General features: G+C 34.9%; 1 protein-coding gene across 11 annotated transcripts in view; it reads right to left on the reverse strand.

Moving 5' to 3' along the window:
* VPS13B (vacuolar protein sorting 13 homolog B) overlaps positions 1–21,500 on the reverse strand; it is a 798,169-nt gene that overhangs the window by 713,071 nt on the left and 63,598 nt on the right. For all 11 annotated transcript variants that reach the window (XR_010936247.1, XM_067711645.1, XM_067711646.1 and 8 more), the window contains exons 7-12: positions 18,745–18,919; positions 12,301–12,569; positions 8,613–8,708; positions 8,018–8,140; positions 7,403–7,540; positions 6,379–6,466 (exon numbers count right to left, since the gene is read on the reverse strand). Coding sequence is in view for 10 of the 11 variants with exons in the window: in XM_067711645.1 (XP_067567746.1) it covers positions 6,379–6,466; positions 7,403–7,540; positions 8,018–8,140; positions 8,613–8,708; positions 12,301–12,569; positions 18,745–18,919 (889 nt within the window). In the remaining variant the exon portion in view is untranslated. The remainder of the gene's footprint in view (positions 1–6,378; positions 6,467–7,402; positions 7,541–8,017; positions 8,141–8,612; positions 8,709–12,300; positions 12,570–18,744; positions 18,920–21,500) is intronic.

The raw sequence follows: 21,500 nt of genomic DNA on the forward strand, positions 1-21,500 counted from the left end.
CACATATGGTCACCTTATCTTTGACAAAGGAGGCAGAAATGTACAGTGGAGAAAGGACAGCCTATTCAATAAGTGGTGCTGGGAAAACTGGACAGCTACATGTAAAAGTATGAAATTAGATCACTCCCTAACACCATACACAAAAATAAGCTCAAAATGGATTAAAGACCTAAATGTAAGGCCAGAAACTATCAAACTCTTAGAGGAAAACATAGGCAGAACACTCTATGACATAAATCACAGCAAGGTCCTTTTTGACCCACCTCCTAGAGAAATGGAAATAAAAACAAGAGTAAACAAATGGGACCTAATGAAACTTAAAAGCTTTTGCGCAGCAAAGGAAACCATAAAGAAGACCAAAAGACAACCCTCAGAATGGGAGAAAATATTTGCAAATGAAGCAACTGACAAAGGATTGATCTCCAAAATTTATAAGCAGCTCATGCAGCTTAATAACAAAAAAACAAACAACCCAATCCAAAAATGGGCAGAAGACCTACATAGACATTTCTCCAAAGAAGATATACAGAGTGCCAACAAACACATGAAAGAATGCTCAACATCACTAATCATGAGAGAAATGCAAATCAAAACTACAATGAGATATCATCTCACACCAGTCAGAATGGCCATCATCAAAAAATCTAGAAACAATAAATGCTGGAGAGGGTGTGGAGAAAAGGGAACCCTCTTACACTGTTGGTGGGAATGTAAATTGATACAGCCACTGTGGAGAACAGTATGGAGGTTCCTTAAAAAGCTACAAATAGAACTACCATATGATCCAGCAATCCCACTACTGGGCATATACCCTGAGAAAACCATAATTCAAAAAGAGTCATGTACCAAAATGTTCATTGCAGCTCTATTTACAATAGCCCAGAGATGGAAACAACCTAAGTGTCCATCATCGGATGAATGGATAAAGAAGATGTGGCACATATATACAATGGAATATTACTCAGCCATAAAAAGAGACGAAATTGAGTTATTTGTAATGAGGTGGATAGACCTAGAGTCTGTCATACAGAGTGAAGTAAGTCAGAAAGAGAGAGACAAATACCGTATGCTAACACATATATATGGAATCTAAGAAAAAAAAATGTCATGAAAAACCTAGGGGTGAAACAGGAATAAAGACACAGACTTACTAGAGAATGGACTTGAGGCTATGGGGAGGGGGAAGGGTAAACGGTGACAAAGCGATAAAGAGGCATGGACATATATACACTACCAAACGTAAGGTAGATAGCTAGTGGGAAGCAGCCGCATAGCACAGGGAGATCAGCTCGGTGCTTTGTGACCGCCTGGAGGGGTGGGATAGGGAGGGTGGGAGGGAGGGAGACGCAAGCGGGAAGAGATATGGGAACATATGTATATATATAACTGATTAATTTTGTTGTGAAGCTGAAACTAACATACCATTGTAAAGCAATTATACTCCAATAAAGATGTTTAAAAAAAAAAATAAAATAAAATAAAAGTTACACATATAAAAAAAAAAAAAAAAGAAAATATGAAAAGACCAATCACAAGCAATGAAATTGAAACTGTGATTAAAAATCTTCCAACAAACAAAAGCCCAGGACCAGATGGCTTCACAGGCGAATTCTATCAAACATGTAGAGAAGAGCTAACACCTATCCTTCTCAAACCCTTCCAAAATATAGCAGAGGGAGGAACACTCCCAAACTCATTCTATGAGGCCACCATCACCCTGATACCAAAACCAGACAAGGATGTCACAAAGAAAGAAAACTACAGGCCAATATCACTGATGAACATAGATGCAAAAATCCTCAACAAATACTAGCAAACAGAATCCAACAGCACATTAAAAGGATCATACAACATGATCAAGTGGGGTTTATTCCAGGAACGCAAGGATGCTTCAATATACGCAAATCAATCAACGTGATACACCATATTAACAAATTGAATGAGAAAAACCATATGATCATCTCAATAGATGCAGAGAAAGCTTTCAACAAAATTCAACACCCATTTATGATAAAAACCCTGCAGAAAGTAGGCATAGTGTGAACTTTCCTCAACATAATAAAGGCCATGTATGACAAACCCACAGCCAACATCGTCCTCAATGGTGAAAAACTGAAATCATTTCCACTAAGATCAGGAACAAGATAAGGTTGCCCACTCTCACCACTCTTATTCAACATAGTTTTGGAAGTTTTAGCCACAGCAGTCAGAGAAGAAAAGGAAATAAAAGGAATCCAAATCGGAAAAGAAGTAAAGCTGTCACTGTTTGCAGATGACATGGTACTACACATAGAGAATCCTAAAGATGCTACCAGAAAACTACTAGAGCTAATCAATGAATTTGGTAAAGTAACAGGATACAAAATTAATGCACAGAAATCTCTGGCATTCCTATACACTAATGATGAAAAATCTGAAAGTGAAATTAAGAAAACTCTCCCATTTACCATTGCAACAGAAAGAATAAAACATCTAGGAATAAACCTATCTAAGGAGACAAAAGACCTGTATGCAGAAAACTATAAGTCACTGATGAAAGAAATTAAAGATGATACAAATAGATGGAGAGATATACCATGTTCTTGGATTGGAAGAATCAACATTGTGAAAATGACTCTACTACCCAAAGCAATCTACAGATTCAATGCAATCCCTATCAAACTACCACTGGCATTTTTCACAGAACTAAAACAAAAAACTTCACAATTTGTATGGAAACACAGAAGACCCCGAATAGCTAAAGCAATCTTAAGAACGAAAAACGGAGCTGGAAGAATCAGGCTCCCTGACTTCAGACTATACTACAAAGCTACAGTAATCAAGACAGTATGGTACCGGCACAAAAACAGAAAGATATATCAATGGAACAGGATAGAAAGCCCAGAGATAAACCCACGCACATATGGTCACCTTATCTTTGACAAAGGAGGCAGGAATGTACAGTGGAGAAAGGACATCCTCTTCAATAAGTGGTGCTGGCAAAACTGGACAGGTACATGTAAAAGTATGAGATTAGAACACTCCCTAACACCATACACAAAAATAAGCTCAAAATGGATTAAAGACCTAAATGTAAGGCCAGAAACTATCAAACTCTTAGAGGAAAACAAAGGCAGAACACTCTATGACATAAATCACAGCAAGATCCTTTTTGACCCACCTCCTAGAGAAATGGAAACAAAAACAAAAATAAACAAATGGGACCTAATGAAACTTCAAAGCTTTTGCACAGCAAAGGAAACCATAAACAAGACCAAAAGACAACCCTCAGAATGGGAGAAAATATTTGCAAATGAAGCAACTGACAAAGGATTAATCTCCAAAATTTACAAGCAGCTCATGCAGTTCAATAACAAAAAAACAAACAGTCCAATCCAAAAATGGGCAGAAGACCTAAATAGACATTTCTCCAAAGAAGATATACAGATTGCCAACAAACACATGAAAGAATGCTCAACATCATTAATCATTAGAGAAATGCAAATCAAAACTACAATGAGGGCTTCCTTGGTGGCGCAGTGGTTGGGAGTCCGCCTGCCGATGCAGGGGACATGGGTTTGTGCCCCAGTCTGGGAGGATCCCGCATGCCACAGAGTGGTTGGGCCCGTGAGCCACGGCCACTGGGCCTGCGCGTCCGTAGCCTGTGCTCCACAACGGGAGAGGCCCACGTACCGCAAAAAAAAAAAAAAACTACAATGAGATATCATCTCACACCGGTCAGAGTGGCCATCATCAAAAAATCTAGAAACATGGGCTTCCCTGGTGGCGCAGTAGTTGAGAGTCCACCTGCTGATGCAGGGGACACAGGTTCGTGCCCCAGTCTGGGAAGATCCCACATGCCGCGGAGCGGTTGGGCCCGTGAGCCATGGCCGCTGAGCCTGCGCGTCCAGAGCCTGTGTTCCGCAACAGGAGAGGCCACAACAGTGAGAGACCCACGTACCGCAAAAAAAAAAAAAAAAAATCTAGAAACAATAAATGCTGGAGAGGGTGTGGAGAAAAGGGAACACTCTTGCACTGCTGGTGGGAATGTGAATTGGTACAGCCACTATGGAGAACAGTATGGAGGTTCCTTAAAAAACTATGAATAGGAACTACCATATGACCCAGCAATCCCACTACTGGGCATATGCCCTGAGAAAACCATAATTCAAAGAGTCATGTACCAAAATGTTCATTGCAGCTCTATTTACAATAGCCAGGAGATGGAAGCAACCTAAGTGTCCATCATCGGATGAATGGATAAAGAAGATGTGGCAAATATATACAATGGAGTATTACTCTGTCATAAAAAGAAACGAAATTGAGTTATTTGTAGTGAGGTGAATGTACCTAGAGTGTGTCATGCAGAGTGAAGTAAGTCAGAAAGAGAAAGACAAATACTGTATGCTAACACATATATATGGAATCTAAGAAAAAAACTGTCATGAAGAACCTAGTAGAAAGATGGGAATAAAGACACAGACCTACTAGAGAATGGACTTGAGGATATAGGGAGGGGTAAGGGTAAGCTGTGATAAAGTGAGGGAGTGGCAATGGACATATATACACTACCAAACGTAAAATAGATAGCCAGTGCAAAGCAGCCACATAGCACAGGGAGATCAGCTCGGTGCTTTGTGACCACCTAGATGGGTGGGATAGGGAGGATGGGAGGGAGGGAGACGCAAGAGGGAAGAGATATGGGAACATATGTATATGTATAACTGATTCAGTTTGTTATAAAGCAGAAACTAAGACACCATTGTTAAGCAATTGTACTCCAATAAAGATGTTAGAAAAAAAAAAAAACACCACATCTTTTCCTCCGGAAATCTTCCTTTTGTGTCTCTATCTTCCTTGGTGGTTATCATTATCTACCAAGTAACTCAACAGCAAAATCTGATCAACTATTTGAATTTTATTTTTAAATAAAGCAATGCGAAGGCAGTGAAGATTTTAAGCACAGAATTAAGCCAGTCTGATTGCAGTATAGATTATAGGAGGGCAAGAGTGGAAGGAGAAAGCCAGTAAAAAAGCTATTAGAATCTAGATGATAACAGATTGGATGAGAGCATTAATGGTGAAGCTTAAGAAAAGACAGATTCTAGATAGATTCTAGAGATAAAATTTGACAAAATGCACTGATGGGTTGGATGCCAGGAGAGAAGTGTGTCAAGATTCCCAGATTTCCAGCTTGTGCAATTAGAAGACAGTAGAAAAATTTTCCAGTAAGAGAACACTGAAAATAGGGGAGAAGTAGTGGGTAGTCATGAGGGTTTTAATAATTCAATTTCAACATATTCAGTTTTGAGATATTTGTGAGACACAGAAGTAAAAATGTCAAGTGTGTACTGGATATATTTAATTCTAAATCTGAAAGAATAAGTTTGGACTAAAAATACAAATATGGACACCAATAACATATAGAAGGTACTTAAATCCATGAAAAAGAATAAGATTACTTCAGGAAGATTTTAGGGAAAGAAGTGAATCCAGGTTTGACCAATGAGAACACCAACATTTAGAAATCCATTTTGAAAGCAGGAAGTAGAAAATTACAGTTCTTTCCTTCTGTTTTCATCTAACAAACTTAACGATCCTTCAACATCAACTCCTCTGTGAAGTCTTCAACCCCACAGACAAAGGTAGTCCCCTTCTCACCTGGACCTCTTTTAGCTGTCTGTTTACATTACTGTCCTTAACATGCTATATTAGAATCACTTATTTAAGTGCATGAACACTACCTATTGGTTTCTTGAGAAATGCTTTGGTCTTCTTTGCATTCACAATATCTAACTCATCACCTGAAACAAGGAAATCATTTATTGAAATATGAAAAATTAACCAAAAAATGGTGACCCTATATTGACTAAGTTTTCAATATGAAAAAGGCTGGAATGATAAGCACAACATAGTATAGTTAAATTTCTGAAATCATTTGATTACTAAAATGAAACACATAATAAAATAATAAAAGACTGTCCGTAGTTTCTAGAAGAATATATTTCTACTTTTCTGTTTGAAACAACAAACTCTTTTTTTAATAAAAAGATCTATATAACCTTCAAAATATATTTAATACAGAAAAGGAAATGTTTATGCTCTTTGACAACTTAATATGAAATTTGATGTATCAAAATTTTTAATATTTGGTACATATTAGAACTAATTCTAGTTGATTATATAAAAATCTTTTCAATCAGCTGCACAAAGAAAGGACTAAAAATGTTAAGAATCTAAGAAAATTCTAACATGACATTAAAATTAAACCACTCCACAAAGTAACAGAAGGTAACTCTGATGTAACAGAGTACAATCAGTCAAGGACCAATTGTTTCTGAAGAAGTCTTTGTTTCTGTTGTTCAAGGAAAAGCAAATATAAAGGAAAGAAACCAGTACCTTTGCCACTGGTGTTCTCCATTGTATACAGGTAATCCATGTAAAAAGCCCCAAACCTTTGCATTCCAGCTATCTCAGTGTATGTCTCCTGCCAACAAAACAAAGCAAACAGAACATACATTGTATAGAACAGACTTTTGAGTTTAAAACCTGAAAGATCAAGAATTAGACACATATCCTTATGGAGAATGTGTACCAACTCAAAGGATTACCAAAACAGAAAGAAGAACAGAGGTTACACAAAGAATTGGCTTCTAAAAAACGTAGTGTTACCTCTACTATGGACCACACAAAAGGACATCTATAATTCTACTAGACAATTTGACCACTTTGTCAATAATGTCTGGTTAATGAATACCTACAATAGAGTAGGGCAGTATGGTGTTGACCTTTATCACCATCACAAAACGGTCTAATATATACTCTCAAATACAGTTAATCCTTAATATTTCAGTACACTTATGTGAAACAGTTCAAACACTAAAAATATACTAAAATATTTTTAAATGTATGTTAATTATGCAGGTAAAAATTAAATTCTTTACTTTCAACTATAAAAGTAAGTCTGTAGAATCAATGTAAATCATTGATTCTATTATACTAATCTTCAGGAACTTTTTTTGAGTTTTTAAATTTATTCCATAAAAAGTACATTAATATAATCTTATATGAAAAATTCAAACACTACATATAGTAAAATGTTAAATTCTTCACTTCTTTTCATTAATCCCACACTTCAAAAGTAACTGAAATTAAAAAGAAATAATTCTACATGTTTCCTCCATGACTATTTTAACAGTAGGGAATGGATAAACTGTGGCTGCATGCTATATAAAAGTAGAGATCTTTGCGCACTCCTTAAACCTCTCTAGATATAGAAGGTGGACAAAGATATGCTAGATGTTTCAATAAACAACTAGCATTCAGAATATATTACTGGAGAAGAAACATCAATCACAAGTATTCACACAAAGTGTCCACCCCAGCACAACCTAGAATTTGGCTCAAATATATATTCTCTGACCTTATGATTAGCTGCATCCAAGATAAATTCTGCACGAGTACCATTATTTTCTGGGCTTCGGTAATCGAACAATGAATTTGTGAGGTATGTCAAACCTTTCATATTCAAATTTTCACCACAAATGAAGAAACAGGCTTCCTGAAAATAAATGCAAAATTTTTGAACAGGAGAAAAAATCATTAGACAGTTAAAGAAAATAAAACCTTGGTTTTATAATACCAATTCAGTAGTCAATAGAAATCACACTACAACTTGAGGTCCTGTAAAAAGACAAGGCATGCTGTCTCCATTTTCACTGCCTATTTTGGCAAAGAACATTTTAACAAACCAAAGAGGAACTCCAAGTAGCTGCCATAAACAAGAAAAAAACATTTATGAATTGGAAAGTACTTGGAACTACTGTCCGGGTGTTAAGTACTACCAACTTTCTAAATTCCCCTGAGCTCTATAATTTCTTATAGGGGAAAATAGTAAAGTTCCCCTCTCAAGCCAAAGATATATGTAGTCTAACAGATTTTTTGGTATGGTTAAACACTTCAATAAGCACCTCATTATCCCTACATTCTATCCAAAAAAAAAAAAAAAAAATGGAGGAAAGGGGAGATTTTGACTTACGGTTTCACTTCTATTCATACTCTCTTCAAAATCTTTAACACCCATAATTCCTTTAAGGCACATGGCTCTGCAACCTACAAAACCAATCTGGCAATCAAAGAAAGGCTCTCCCATCATAAGGGCCTATAAGAGGAAAGGAAGCATTATGAACCTGAATTTCAATAAAAATTTTACAAGCTTTCCTTGCAGAATTTCTAAATTAGTTGAAGCATCTGTAGAATTATGACCTTTCCATATTTATTCTCCTCAGATCACACATCCTATTAAAATAAACATCTTACTTGTCTCTGTATCCTCAAACCTTTGTATCCTCAATGACTGGCACTTCAAGAACATTAATCCACACGTACATACGAGCACACACAAGTCAAATGAAAAAATGAAAGAATAAATTAATGTTGCATATTACGGTAAAATCTTTGTTAAAGAATAATTATTTCAATTAATACTACTGATCACTAAAACAGAAATAAAAAGTTATAAATACATTTTTAAATATACTATTTATGATTTTAAAAACCTGTATTTATTAAATATTAACCTTAAGGACCATTACAAAGATTTTTCAAAGTATATTCAATGTTGATGGGATTACCTCAACTGTAGTTCCTTCTTGTTCCCAACACAATACTTCTTTAGATTTTACTTTTTGAGGGCTGTAGTAACTACTCTCAGCTTGCATTTCAGTGAGCTATGAAACAATATAAGAATATTAAGTAAGTCAAATTAGTATTAAATGGCAATGAACTGTCATTACTATGATGAATTGATAGAAACAAGGCCAATTTTAAGATTCGGGAAATTAAATTATGAAGCAGGAAAACAGGTGCAACAAAAACAGCTGTAATAGATTATCCATGGTATAAAGGTTGAATATGCTAGTCTAATAAGTTCATATAGAGAATATAAATACTCCTTTTTGTTAATAATATTGCTTAAAATGGTGAAAGCTATGTAGCTATAACAGTCCCCTAGTCATAAAATGACTCATATATTCTGCCAAAAATGTACATATATTTTAACATCAGTTCATTTTACATTCACTAATATATTCAATCAGGTTTAGTTCAATCATTTATAAGATTTCTACCTATTTGTAATCAAAAAGAAAGCTGTGAAGAAACACAGAGATTCAACAAAACTTTTTTAGTTCTACGAGGGAGGCAGATTCAAGGGCTTTACTTTCAAAGTACATAATCTCACAGTATGTGTCACAGACTCATTCAATCGTGCAAATACTCACTGAGTGCCTGCTAGATAACAAGTACTGATATAGATGCTGACAAAAAAAAATATATATATATATATATATATATATATATATATATATACTCTTGCTCCCCTGAAACTTACAGCATATCATTTCTACGTATCCAAAAATTAGATAATTTGAATTATTTTTAAAAGCTCCTTTTCTAAATGCAATGTGGTATCCTAGTTTGGATCATGTTACAGAAAAGGGTCATTATGAAATTAAAGTCTGGAATTTAATAATAATGCACCAATGCTGGCTTCCTAGTTTTGACAAAAGAACTGTGATAGCGTAAGATGTTAATAAGAGGGAAAACTGGGTAAGGAGTATATGTGAACTCTGTGTACCATCTCTGCAACTTTCCTGTAAATCTAAAACTATTCCAAAATAAAGATGTTACTTTAAAAAAAAAAAGTATTCTGCTCATGTTTGCTAATGATTCAGTGAGCCTTATTCGTGTGAAATGAATATACTCTTCAAACTTAAATGCAAAGTCAAAGGTCACATTTAAAAAATAAAAACCAATATTTAACTTAGGTCATATAGAACTTATTAAATTGAAAAGCTATAATTCTAAGCATGATAACCTCTTTATACTGGGAATCAACTAATTATTCTCATTTTTTATACCAACGAGTTTTTATATAATGTAAGCCTTTATTTCTTGGATGCTTCAAGAAATGGTATACACAATGTTGTTATTTCAAAGTACAGTTCTATAATCTAAAATGCTTAAGTAAAATTGAATATTTTAAACTTGATTACCCCTCAGCTGTCTACAATTATTGTAGAAAAAAAGCAATTAATTGATTAAAAGGACTCAAACATTACAAGAACAATTTTCAACATTATTTTTTAAATGCTACATTTAATTTGGCATGATTTTTGTTGGATTGATGTCAACTGTTCAGAATGCTAATGCAGAAACATGACCTTATTTTCTGACCAGAATATGAACCACAAATTAATTCCATACATTCTTTAGACCCAAGCTGAACAATAATTCTAATGTCTTCCTCCAAAATATCCACATATTTCCCTTAGAGAAACGTTAGAGAGACATAAATGTTTCAAATTTTTTTAAAGATACATTGACTAATGACAAATACTACCCCAAAAGTCTATAAAAGTTTTGTATATAAATGCCTGTTTTGACGGACTCGGTTTAATTACAACTCTTCTCATCACTGAATTTAACAAAAATGTACCAGAATAATTTCAAATTTAAAAGTAAACATCTACAAGTCACCAGAAAAGATAGTACTTTAGGGCTTCCCTGGTGGCGCAGTGGTTGAGAGTCCGCCTGCCGATGCAGGGGACACGGGTTCGTGCCCTGGTCCGGGAAGATCCCACATGCCACGGAGCGGCTGGGCCCGTGAGCCATGGCCTCTGAGCCTGTGCGTCCGGAGCCTGTGCTCCGCAACGGGAGAGGCCACAACAGTGAGAGGCCCGTGTACCGCAAAAACAAAAAACAAAAAAAAATCTAGAAACGATAAATGCTGGAGAGGGTGTGGATAAAAGGGAACACTCTTGCACTGCTGGTGGGAATGTGAATTGGTACAGCCACTATATATATATATATATATATATATATATATATATACACACACACACACACACACACACCACACATACTGTTTATTACATATATACATATGGTTTACTACAGGGTACTGAATATAGTTTCCTGTGCTGTACAGTAAGACCTTGTTGTTTATCCATCCTATATATAATAGTTTGCATCTGCTAATCCCAAACTCCCAATCCATCCCTCCCCTGTCTTCCCCTTGGCAACCTGATCACCCTCTTTTAAACTGCAAAACTCCCTTCCCATTTAGTGAAAGCATTCGCTATTCCTCTTTCCTTTTCTTTTTTCTACATAACCCTTATCATCAACGGGTATATTATATATCTTATTTGTTTATAATAACAATTTACATTTTAAGAGGCAGGGATTTATATCTGACCTGTTCACAGTGAACTCCAGAGACAAAACAATGCCTGGTACATAGATGGCACTAATATGTATTTGCTGAATGAATTAGGTACTGTTCAGGAATATTAAATGTGTGATAATACTGATAAAAAGTCAAGAAAGAACCTAAAATTAAGTATGAGTTATAGCTGAGGGGCAGAGAAGACAATATATGATCAAAGAAGAACATATTATACTTTTCAAAATAAAAGGATGATGGGCTTCCCTGGTGGCGCAGTGGTTGAGAGTCCGCCTGCCAATGCAGGGGACACAGGTTCGTGCCCTGGTCCGGGAAGATCCCACATGCCACGGAGCGGCTGGGCCCGTGAGCCATGGCCACTGAGCCTGCGCGTCCGGAGCCTGTGCTCCGCAACAGGAGAGGCCACAGCAGTGAGAGGCCAGCGTATCCCAAAACATAAATAAATAAATTAATTAAATAAAATAAAATAAAAGGATGTTCACCTTATTACTGTTTAACCTGAAAATACCTATTATATAATCTCTTTTGAGAATGTATTTTACATGCATTTGTTAGTGGAGGAAGTACTCAAAGTATTTTAAACAATGCTGAAAAAGCGTTAGATCAAGATCTAGATAATAAAATAAACTGAACTATCTTAAAGAGAGGTGAGGAAAGAGAGAAAATGTATATAAACAACGCTTTAAAGGAATTTTGTAATGAAAAGACAACACAGAGATGAAACAGTAGCTAGAGGGGTACATGAAGTCATGGGAGTTTTTTTTATGTGCATTTCTTTTTTAATGGAAATACTAAGGCATCTCTATATGCCAACTGAAAGATTCCGTAGGGAGAGAAAAACTTTCCATGAAGCTATTAAAAAGGAAAGTGGAGAAGGCCTTAAGAAGACAAAAAGAGCAAAATTCAGAGATTTCAGATGAAGGGACATATAATTTTATGAAGTAAAGATTGTTAGACTCTTGTCTCACATCTACTAAGTGTAAAATAAACTAAGCCACATTCTTACTAGAAGTCAAAATTTAAGCATTGAAGTTGAGAGATAAACAGCAAAAAAAAAAAAAAAAAAAGAAACCTACTTTGAAAGTCACAGTTGCCTTTGTACAGTAAAATCCTATAGAAACAATAGGATCCTTCAAAGTCTGTGCTTTTTGTTGATGTGTGGTTGATGTAGGATCATTCCCAAGGTACTCTTCCTCACCATCATCATAACTCACAATTGCAGGCACAAATGACCAGGCCCATGATACCCATCCCTGTGGCTGCTCATCCTCTTGCTGTGAATACAGTTCTTGGCCTTTGTACTGACCAGGATACTGCATATCTACTCGTGTTTCATCTTCAGCACCTATCAATCAAAATAAAGTCATTTTAAATAAAGGGAATTAAAGCAAGAGGACAATTAGGAATTTAAATTATATAAAAGTTTCTCCCACATGATTCTTTCTATATATAAAGTATGAACAAGTCATACACTGGTTATTATTACTTGAAACCAATAATTTAGCATTACCATTTTCAAGTTTCTATATATTGTACTGTATAAATCTCCTTTCATAATCCACAATGTTATATGGGAAGTAGTTTATTACATACTTTTAAATGTGTTTGATAAATACAAAGAATAAATTCATTCTTTAGGATTTCACTCATTAATTTAAACAACAACAACAACATATAACCTACCTTCCAAAAATAAGGCTACGGTGCTGAAAAACTGACTTTTCTCAGAAACATAATATCAGAAAAATCCAAGAAAAGTTCCTGATTTCCTGATGCACCCAACAGAGAAAGAGAATGGCAAGTATTCCTAGGCAGAATGTGCCCCCACCAAGAAAAGAATTATCCCAAAGAATGAAAGTAAATGTTATAAGGAAACTATTCTCATATGTAGTTAAGAAAAACAGTGACTTTCTTATTAGTGAATAACATCTTTCCTATTCTATAGATGAAAAATTATAGCAAAGAACTTTTATGTGGTTACAAATTGGCAGACTAAGGATTTAAATTCCAACCACTGTAACTTATTCCACCTTTGTAAGACAAAATCCATCAAGGTCCCTTAGTGTTATTCTAACAATACAAACAAAAGAGATGCAGATCATCATGGAATTTACAGAAGAAATTACTTTTTTAAAAATTCATGGTATAAGCACCCTCCAGCAGATTCAAACATACATACTCTTCAATGATAAATCAATAAATACACACACTCCATTAAATATCATCCTCATTCAGATTCACTTCCAGGTTTTCTGGTGAGAAAAACTTTGTAACTTTTTTAATTCTCGTGACAGGAGACTCTTGGAACATCGTACACTTTTAGGTCATGACACATGGCTATTGACCTCTTTCATCTGGGACAAAAAAGACTTGATAAATAGTAACTAGAGTACCTAAAATACAGTACCAAGAGATCTTAGCCATTTTACTTCAAAATAAATTATAAAACTTACAAATCCAGAAAACATTTTACTTGACCTTCATATCTTGCTATTAACCTAAATATCATATAAGTTTCTATTGGGGAATAAATAAAGCCTGTTATTAACTGTCCCTTGTAAGATCTCAAATTGGACATCATCAGTGAATATCATCTTGGTTATAAAACAAAAAGTCAGGTTAGCTCAACCCAGGACGAGGCTGGGTCCAAAGAGATGGACTCTGGACCTCTCTTGTCAAAACCAATAAACAGGAGGAGTATCCCACTGCTTGATCTTTTGAAACAAAAGAAAGAAACATCACTAAGAGAAGTCTAAGAAATCAGTCACTATAATTTATACATAATATTAATTAAAAATTAAGAGGGATTTTTCATGAAAGAAGGTTTTGAAGTTCTAAATCTTTGCTTACTTCCTTGTAAAAAGAATGAATTGTGACCTGGAACAGAAAAAAGCATCTCTTTGATCTCTGGTCAGAATTCTTAAAATACTCTTTGCCCTTGCAATGGTATATCCTAACATCCTTAGGTGAGAAAACAGAGTATTGACTCCAGGCAGACTGAGGTGGCTAGAGTTTGCAGGGCAGAGTACCAAACAAGAAAGACCTGTTCAGGGTGAGAGCTCCTGAGACCTGGAGAGGGTCCCACTCCAGTCCTCACCTAAGTATTAATCAGTTTCATGTAAGGAAACTACTGAGGCCATGAAAAGAACCACCAGAAAGGGGCAAAAACATCCCCAAGACATAAACAGAATTGGGGAAGGACACCATGGCATATTAAAATCAAGGCGCTTCAAACTTTCCGAGAAAAGGTTCACTGGCTTCACCAGAGTGTCAAAGGAGTCCATAGCACACACAATAAAAGGTTAAGGATCTCTGCTTTAGACAGATGAAAAAACGAATTCAGACTCATTTGGAAGCAAGCAACCCTCTTTTTAACATACATAAACAAACAAACAAATAAACAAACACCTACTCACCTTCTTAGATCACAGAAAGGAATAGTTACAAAGGAAAATTTTGAAAAATACATTTGATCAAAATTTAAAACTCTGCTCAAGAGACACGTATTTAAAAATGAATTAGGCAACTCAGACCAGCAAAAAATACTCCCCAAGTGCATCTGACATGTATATGACAAAAGACTTGAATTCAGAATATATAAAGAACCATGTGTATGTACTGTATAGCAGAAACTAACACAACATTGTAAATCAACTATACTCCAAATTAAAAAAAATTAAGAAAAAAAAAGAACCACCAATCAGTAATAAAACCCAAAAATGGTTTAAAAATAGGCAAATACTTACCATAAACTTCACAAAGGCAGATATATTAACTGTCAATAATCACATGAAAAAAGTTCAAAATAACTGATCAGGGAAGTGCAAATTAAAACCACAATGAGCTATCAAAACATATCCATCCGAATAGCTAAAAGTAAAAAGGACTGACAACAACAAATGTTGGCAAGTATGTGAAGCAATTGGAACTCTCATACATTGTTGATAGGAATGTAAAATGGCACAACCACTTTGAGAAAACAACCTGGTAGTTTCTTAAAAAAAAAAATATATATATATATATATATATATATATATATATAACTTAACAAATTCCACTCTTAGGCATTTACCCAAGAGAAGGAATAGCACATGTCTATAAGAGACTTCCAGAAGAATGTCCAGGGCATCTTTATTTATAATAACCAAAACTGGAAATAGTTCAAGCATCCATCAACAGGGGAATGGCTAAATAAACTATGTTATATTCATATGGTATAGTCATACAATGTACCTAGCAATAAAAAGGAAAGAAATACTGATATATACAACAACACAGATGAATCCCCAAAATACAACGCTTTTAGGGCAGTGAAAATACTCTGTATGATACCATAATGATGGATACATTTGTCCAAACCCATAGAATGTACAACAGCAAGAGTGAACTTTAACTAAACTATAGACTCTGGGTGATAATGATGTAGGTTCCTCAATTGTGACAAATGTATCGCTCTGGAGGGGATGCTGATAATGGGGGAGGCTATGCACGTATGAGATCAGGGGTATATGGGAAATCTCTGTACCTATCCTTCAATTTTGCTGCAAATCTGAAACTGCTCTAAAAATTGTCTTAATAAAAAGTTTTTTAAAATTAAAAGTAAAAAACAATATTATGCTTAATGAAAGAATCCTTTCACAAGAGAATTCATACTATATGATTCTATTTATACGAAATTCCAGAAGCAGCAAAAACTGATCCACGATTTTTTAAAGATTCAGAACAGGGTTTTCTTGAGTGGAGTGGGGGTGGGCAGGCAGCTGGAGCAAGGGATGACTGGAAAGAGGCATGAGATAACCTGGTGAGATGTTAATGACCCATATCTTGATGGGTGTTTTGCATCACACTGGCATACTCATTTCTCAAAACTTCTTAAATAGTATACTTAAGATTTATGCATTTCACCTTGTGAATTTAATCTTCAAAAAAAGAAAAAGAACCATCAATAAATATAAACTCTAGTTAATGATATGCTGCTGAAGTCTAGGGGTGCGGTATACTGATGTCCATAACTTACCTCGAAAGGCATCAGAAACTGGTTGAATTGATGGAGAGAAAATGGTGTTAGATGAACAGATATATGATACAGCAAATGTGACAAAATATTAATTGTAGAATCTAGATGATGAGTATGTGGGTGTCCACTGTATAATATTCCTTCAACCTTTCTATATATTTGAAATTTATCATAATAGCATGGTGAAAAAAATGAATTGAACAGTTTCTATATGCTAGGTTTTGTTCTAGGTGTTAGGTAATGAATCGCTAGGACAGGAACAATGTCTAACAAGAATTCGCTGCCTAGTGTGAAATGAAATAAAATGTTTTATATCTACATATGCTTATTAATGTTCCCTAAGCTTTTTTTAAGGTGATAAAAAATTTTTATTAAGCTATAATTTAAATACCATAAAATCTGGTCTTTAAAAGTATACCATTCAGTGGTTTTTAGTGTAGTCACAAAGTTGTACAACCATCATCACTATCTAATTTTAGAATATTTTCATGTTCTAAGAAACATGAAACTCCAAAAAGAAAACCTCTACACATTAGCAGTCACTCTCCATTCCCTCCTCCCCACAAGCCCAGGTTACTAATCTCCTTTCTGCTTCTACAGAACTGGCTATCATGGACATATCATATCAATGAAATCATACAACATGTTCCTTTTTGACTGGCTGCTTTCACTTAATGTTTTCAAAGTTTAGCATGTATCAGTATTTCATTTTTTGTATGGTTGAATAATATTCCAGTGTACAGATACACCACAACTGTTTATCTACTCATCAGCTGATGGACATTTAGGTTATTAAACTTTTTGGTTATTAAGAATAATGCTGCCATGAACATTCACATACAAGTTTTTATGTTAGACATATGTTATCAACTCTGTCATATAACCCTAGGAATAGAACCCTACCTAGGCTCATATGGTAACTCTATGTTCAACTTTTTGACAAACCAGATTGTTTTCCATTCCCACCAGCTATACATAAGGGTTCCAATTTTCCCAAATCCTTGCCAACACTTATTATGTGTCTTTTTTATTATAACTACACCGCTTAGTGACTGTAAAGCAGTATCTCACTGTGGTTTTGATTTGCATTACCCCTCATGAATAATGATATTGAGCATATTTTCATGTGCTTGTTGGACACCTGTATATCTTTTCCGGATACATGTTTATTCAGGTCTTTTGCCCTTTTTTAAATAAGATTATTTGTTCCTAAGTTTTAAATGCCCTTTTCTAAAGGCTCAAACTATGGAAGTTAATCATCATCTTCTCCAAATTTTTCCTGAGTCTCAGACCCAACACAAGTCAAAGCCAATCATCCCGTGCACCATTTTTCTACTTCAGATCACTCATACTTTTATTAAACAAACATCTTATCATTCTACCATACATCATGCTTAACTAACTGTTCACGTCTGTCCACTCCACTGTATATTAAGATTTTAAGGGAAGAGAATTTGTCTCTATTTTCCCACATTTCTTTATCTCTACATTCTACCACATTCCCAGCAATAATGTCTTACACACAGTAGGCTTTAGTAAAAGTATAATGAATTGAATAACTGAAATTAACCCACTAAGTATCTTTCAATGAAGTATATACTTCTTTAAGTAATGCTCCAATTAATTAAGTAGGTATCCTTCAATGAAGCATATAATTAGGTATAATTACAGTCAATTATAATTACATATAATAATTAAGTATAAATAAGTTAATTAGTTATAATAACTCTTGCTGAGACGCTGCAGAAAAATTATCAATATAGTTGTTCCTTGAACAACAAGGCAGTTAGAGGTGCAAGTTGAAAATCCAGATATAACTTTACAGTCAACCCTCCATCATATTCACATTTCTGCATCTGAGGATTCAACCAACCATGTATCATGTAGTACTGTAGTATGTATTTACTGAAAAAAATTTGTCTACAAGTGGACCTTGCGCAGTTCAAATCCATGCTGTTCAGGGTCAACTGTACTATAATTTACTAGGAAATCTTGAGGTTGGACTGCCTTAACTTTTATGTAATGTATATTCCAAACACTTATACCTATTAGAAATATTCAAGTTCTTTTAAACATGTAGAAAATAGAAAGTCAGACTAGCATGCAAAATGTAGGAAAGAAAAAAATTAGTGTCAAACAAGCAAAATAAAATCACCCCATCATGGGGCTTCCCTGGTGGCGCAGTGGTTGAAAGTCCGCGTGCCGATGCAGGGAACACAGGTTCGTGTCCCGGTCCAGGAGGATCCCACATGCCGCGGAGCGGCTGGGCCCATAAGCCATGGTCGCTGAGCCTGCACGTCCGGAGCCTGTGCTCCGCAACAAGAGAGGCCACAACACTGAGAGGCCCGCGTACCACAAAAAAAAAAAAAAAAAAAAAAAAATCACCCCATCATATTAGAACACTGCAAAACATAATCTAATGTTGTAGTTTTCGAAGTTTCACAATAGTGAAAACACTTTGTAAAAACAATAGTTATAAAATAAAAGTTTTTGTTATATTTACCTGTAATGTTTCCTAACATATCTTTATTGTGACAGGCAGACTCTTCTGTTTCTCCATCTTTAAAATTTCCTATTTCTCCATAGTAAAGAGCAATCCCAAGTTGCATTATACGGATAAACATAGGCAATTGCTGATCAGTGATAGAAAGTTTCAAACTCTCTACTAAGGTATGAATCTGTATTTTGAAGAAACCAAAAACATCAACAAAAGCATATTCAAAGGGAGTACCATTTAGCATAAGTAGAGAAATGTTAAGTCTTAAAATGGAAACCAGAGGAGAAACAGTAATGTCCCAACATTTCTAATATTTAAGCCAAAATAATAGCTTAAAATCTTAGGTATTTAAACAGATTTTTCTATGATGATCAATACACTTTAGATAGAAACTATATTAATCTAAACTATATAAGTGGAAATAGAAATGATAATGAGAAGATACAGTCACACTGGATTTCCAGATAACTTTTCCCAAAAGTTTTTGTTACCAAAATACCCACCTTATAATGTTAAGAGTATGACAGTACTCCAACAAACACCATAAAAATCTCTGTCACAACTAAGAATAAAAGTTTCATGTCATTTTAGTAAGACTTTAATCACCCTTTTCAGCTTTATGAACCAAAAAGAATACACACACATCCTAAAAACATGTTGTTGAGTAAATTACTAACATTATAACTATGTAAGTATGCACATGATAAAATGATTATTGTCAAATATGGAAAACCAAGTGAAAACATGATCAGGAATATCTCTCAAACCAACTTTAAATAAAAGATTTAAACATAGTATAAAACTTATAACATGAACCAGTTATAAGAAATAAGATCAATTATTATCAACAAGGCACAAAGCAGTCCAATCTAAGTTCTCCTTATAGAATGAGACATCAATTCAATATAAAGACAGCCTCAGTGTAATGATTTCCTGCTGTTAGATAAACACAGAATAAAACCAATTAAGCCATAAAGTCAAGTCTCTTGGAAGGTTTATTTTAACTAACTGGTATTTTAATGTCTATGAAACATGAAAAAGAAGTAACGGTAATTGTCATATTTTTAGGGCTAAAGGCACAAAAAGTTGTACTTGAAGGGGAAGACAGTTGTGTGGGGAGGTGTAAAATACCATATTCAAATATGAGTACAGGTTTCTTAAAACTGACTTAAAAATCATACACTTACTAGACCCTGAAATGGGGGACAAGTTGAGAGGGTGGGCACCGCAGGCCTGCCAAGCTCTTCTTCAATTTGAGATTTCTCTGCCATACCCTTTAAATACCATACAGCACCAACAGCACCAGTGATAAGCTGTCTTAGCAAAACCGGTGTCAACTGTGTGTGTATGTATGTATATATGTGCTTAAAATACTATACACACCAACATATATATCTTTAACATATAAGATACTTTACACACTATATATATACACACACACACACACACACACACACACACACATACATGTAAATACCTTTAAAATCAATAAAGTTAACCCACAATAGAAAAACTGACAAAGAACCTGAATGAATTTTTCAAAGAGAAAATAATGGCCAGTGAACATATTTTCAAAAATCTAACTTTGGGCTTCCCTGGTGGCGCAGTGGTTGAGAATTTACCTGCTAATGCAGGGGACACGGGTTCGAGCTCTGGTCTGGGAGGATCTCACATGCCACGGAGCAACTAGGCCCGTGAGTCACAACTACTGAGCCTGCGCGTCTGGAGCCTGTGCTCCGCAACAAGAGAGGCTGTGACAGTGAGAGACCCGTGCACCGTGATGAAGAGTGGCCCCCACTTGCCACAACTAGAGACAGCCCTCGCACAGAAACGAAGACCCAACACAGCAAAAATAAATTAATTAATTAATAAACTCCTACCCCCAACATCTTCTTTAAAAAAAAAAAATCTAACTTTGACAATAATCAAATAAATATTAATTTGTATTATTTTTGCCAAACAGCTTGGCTTTTTTAAAACATGATCATATTTAAGGATAGCAGGAGTGTAATATAGGCACTCCCCTAATGTTCATGAGCATATACACTGGTTAAACCTTTCTGGAAACAATTTTGCAGTACAGATTACAGGGCTTAAAAAAGTTTAAACCCATTAATAAGATATTTGCAATTACAGAAATCTCTCCTAAGGAATTAATCAGAGATATGGTCAAAAATTTATATGTAGAATTTCATTCCTCTGAAAAACTGTTAAGAAAAAGTAAATTTTCAAAAACAGGGGAAATGTTAAATAAATTACATACCCTAAGCTCTACATCTCATAGATGATAAAATCTCTAAAGACATATTTATTACTCACAAAAGATAGAAAATTACAAAAAGCCCACCCAAAATACAAATAAACTCAAAAGCCACTTGAACATATGTGAGAGTCTTAGACAAATAATTAGGGTGTCTGGAACATTCTGGGAAATTCCCTGTCTTTCAGGTGATCAATGAGGTTAACCATGTCCATTTAATACTTATTTCCAAGCACTAAGAGGTGGAAGAATGATGGGTCTAATTCGAAACAGTAAATCTTACATCACAGTAGTATTAAAAAAAAAAAACCTCAAAATTTAATTTCAGTTAAGAATAATGGTACCTCACACTCAGTGATTACAAAAGTCAAAAACCACCTGTCAACAAGTTTATTTAAAGGTAGTTTTTACAATAAAATATCATGGCTAGTCAGTTTTGAGAAAAACTTATATGACAACACTAAGTTTTCCTCAAGTTCACTTATTTTTACTTTCCTCTAAG

Source organism: Pseudorca crassidens, chromosome 17 (genome assembly GCF_039906515.1).
Source record: "Pseudorca crassidens isolate mPseCra1 chromosome 17, mPseCra1.hap1, whole genome shotgun sequence".
NCBI lineage: Eukaryota > Metazoa > Chordata > Mammalia > Artiodactyla > Delphinidae > Pseudorca > Pseudorca crassidens.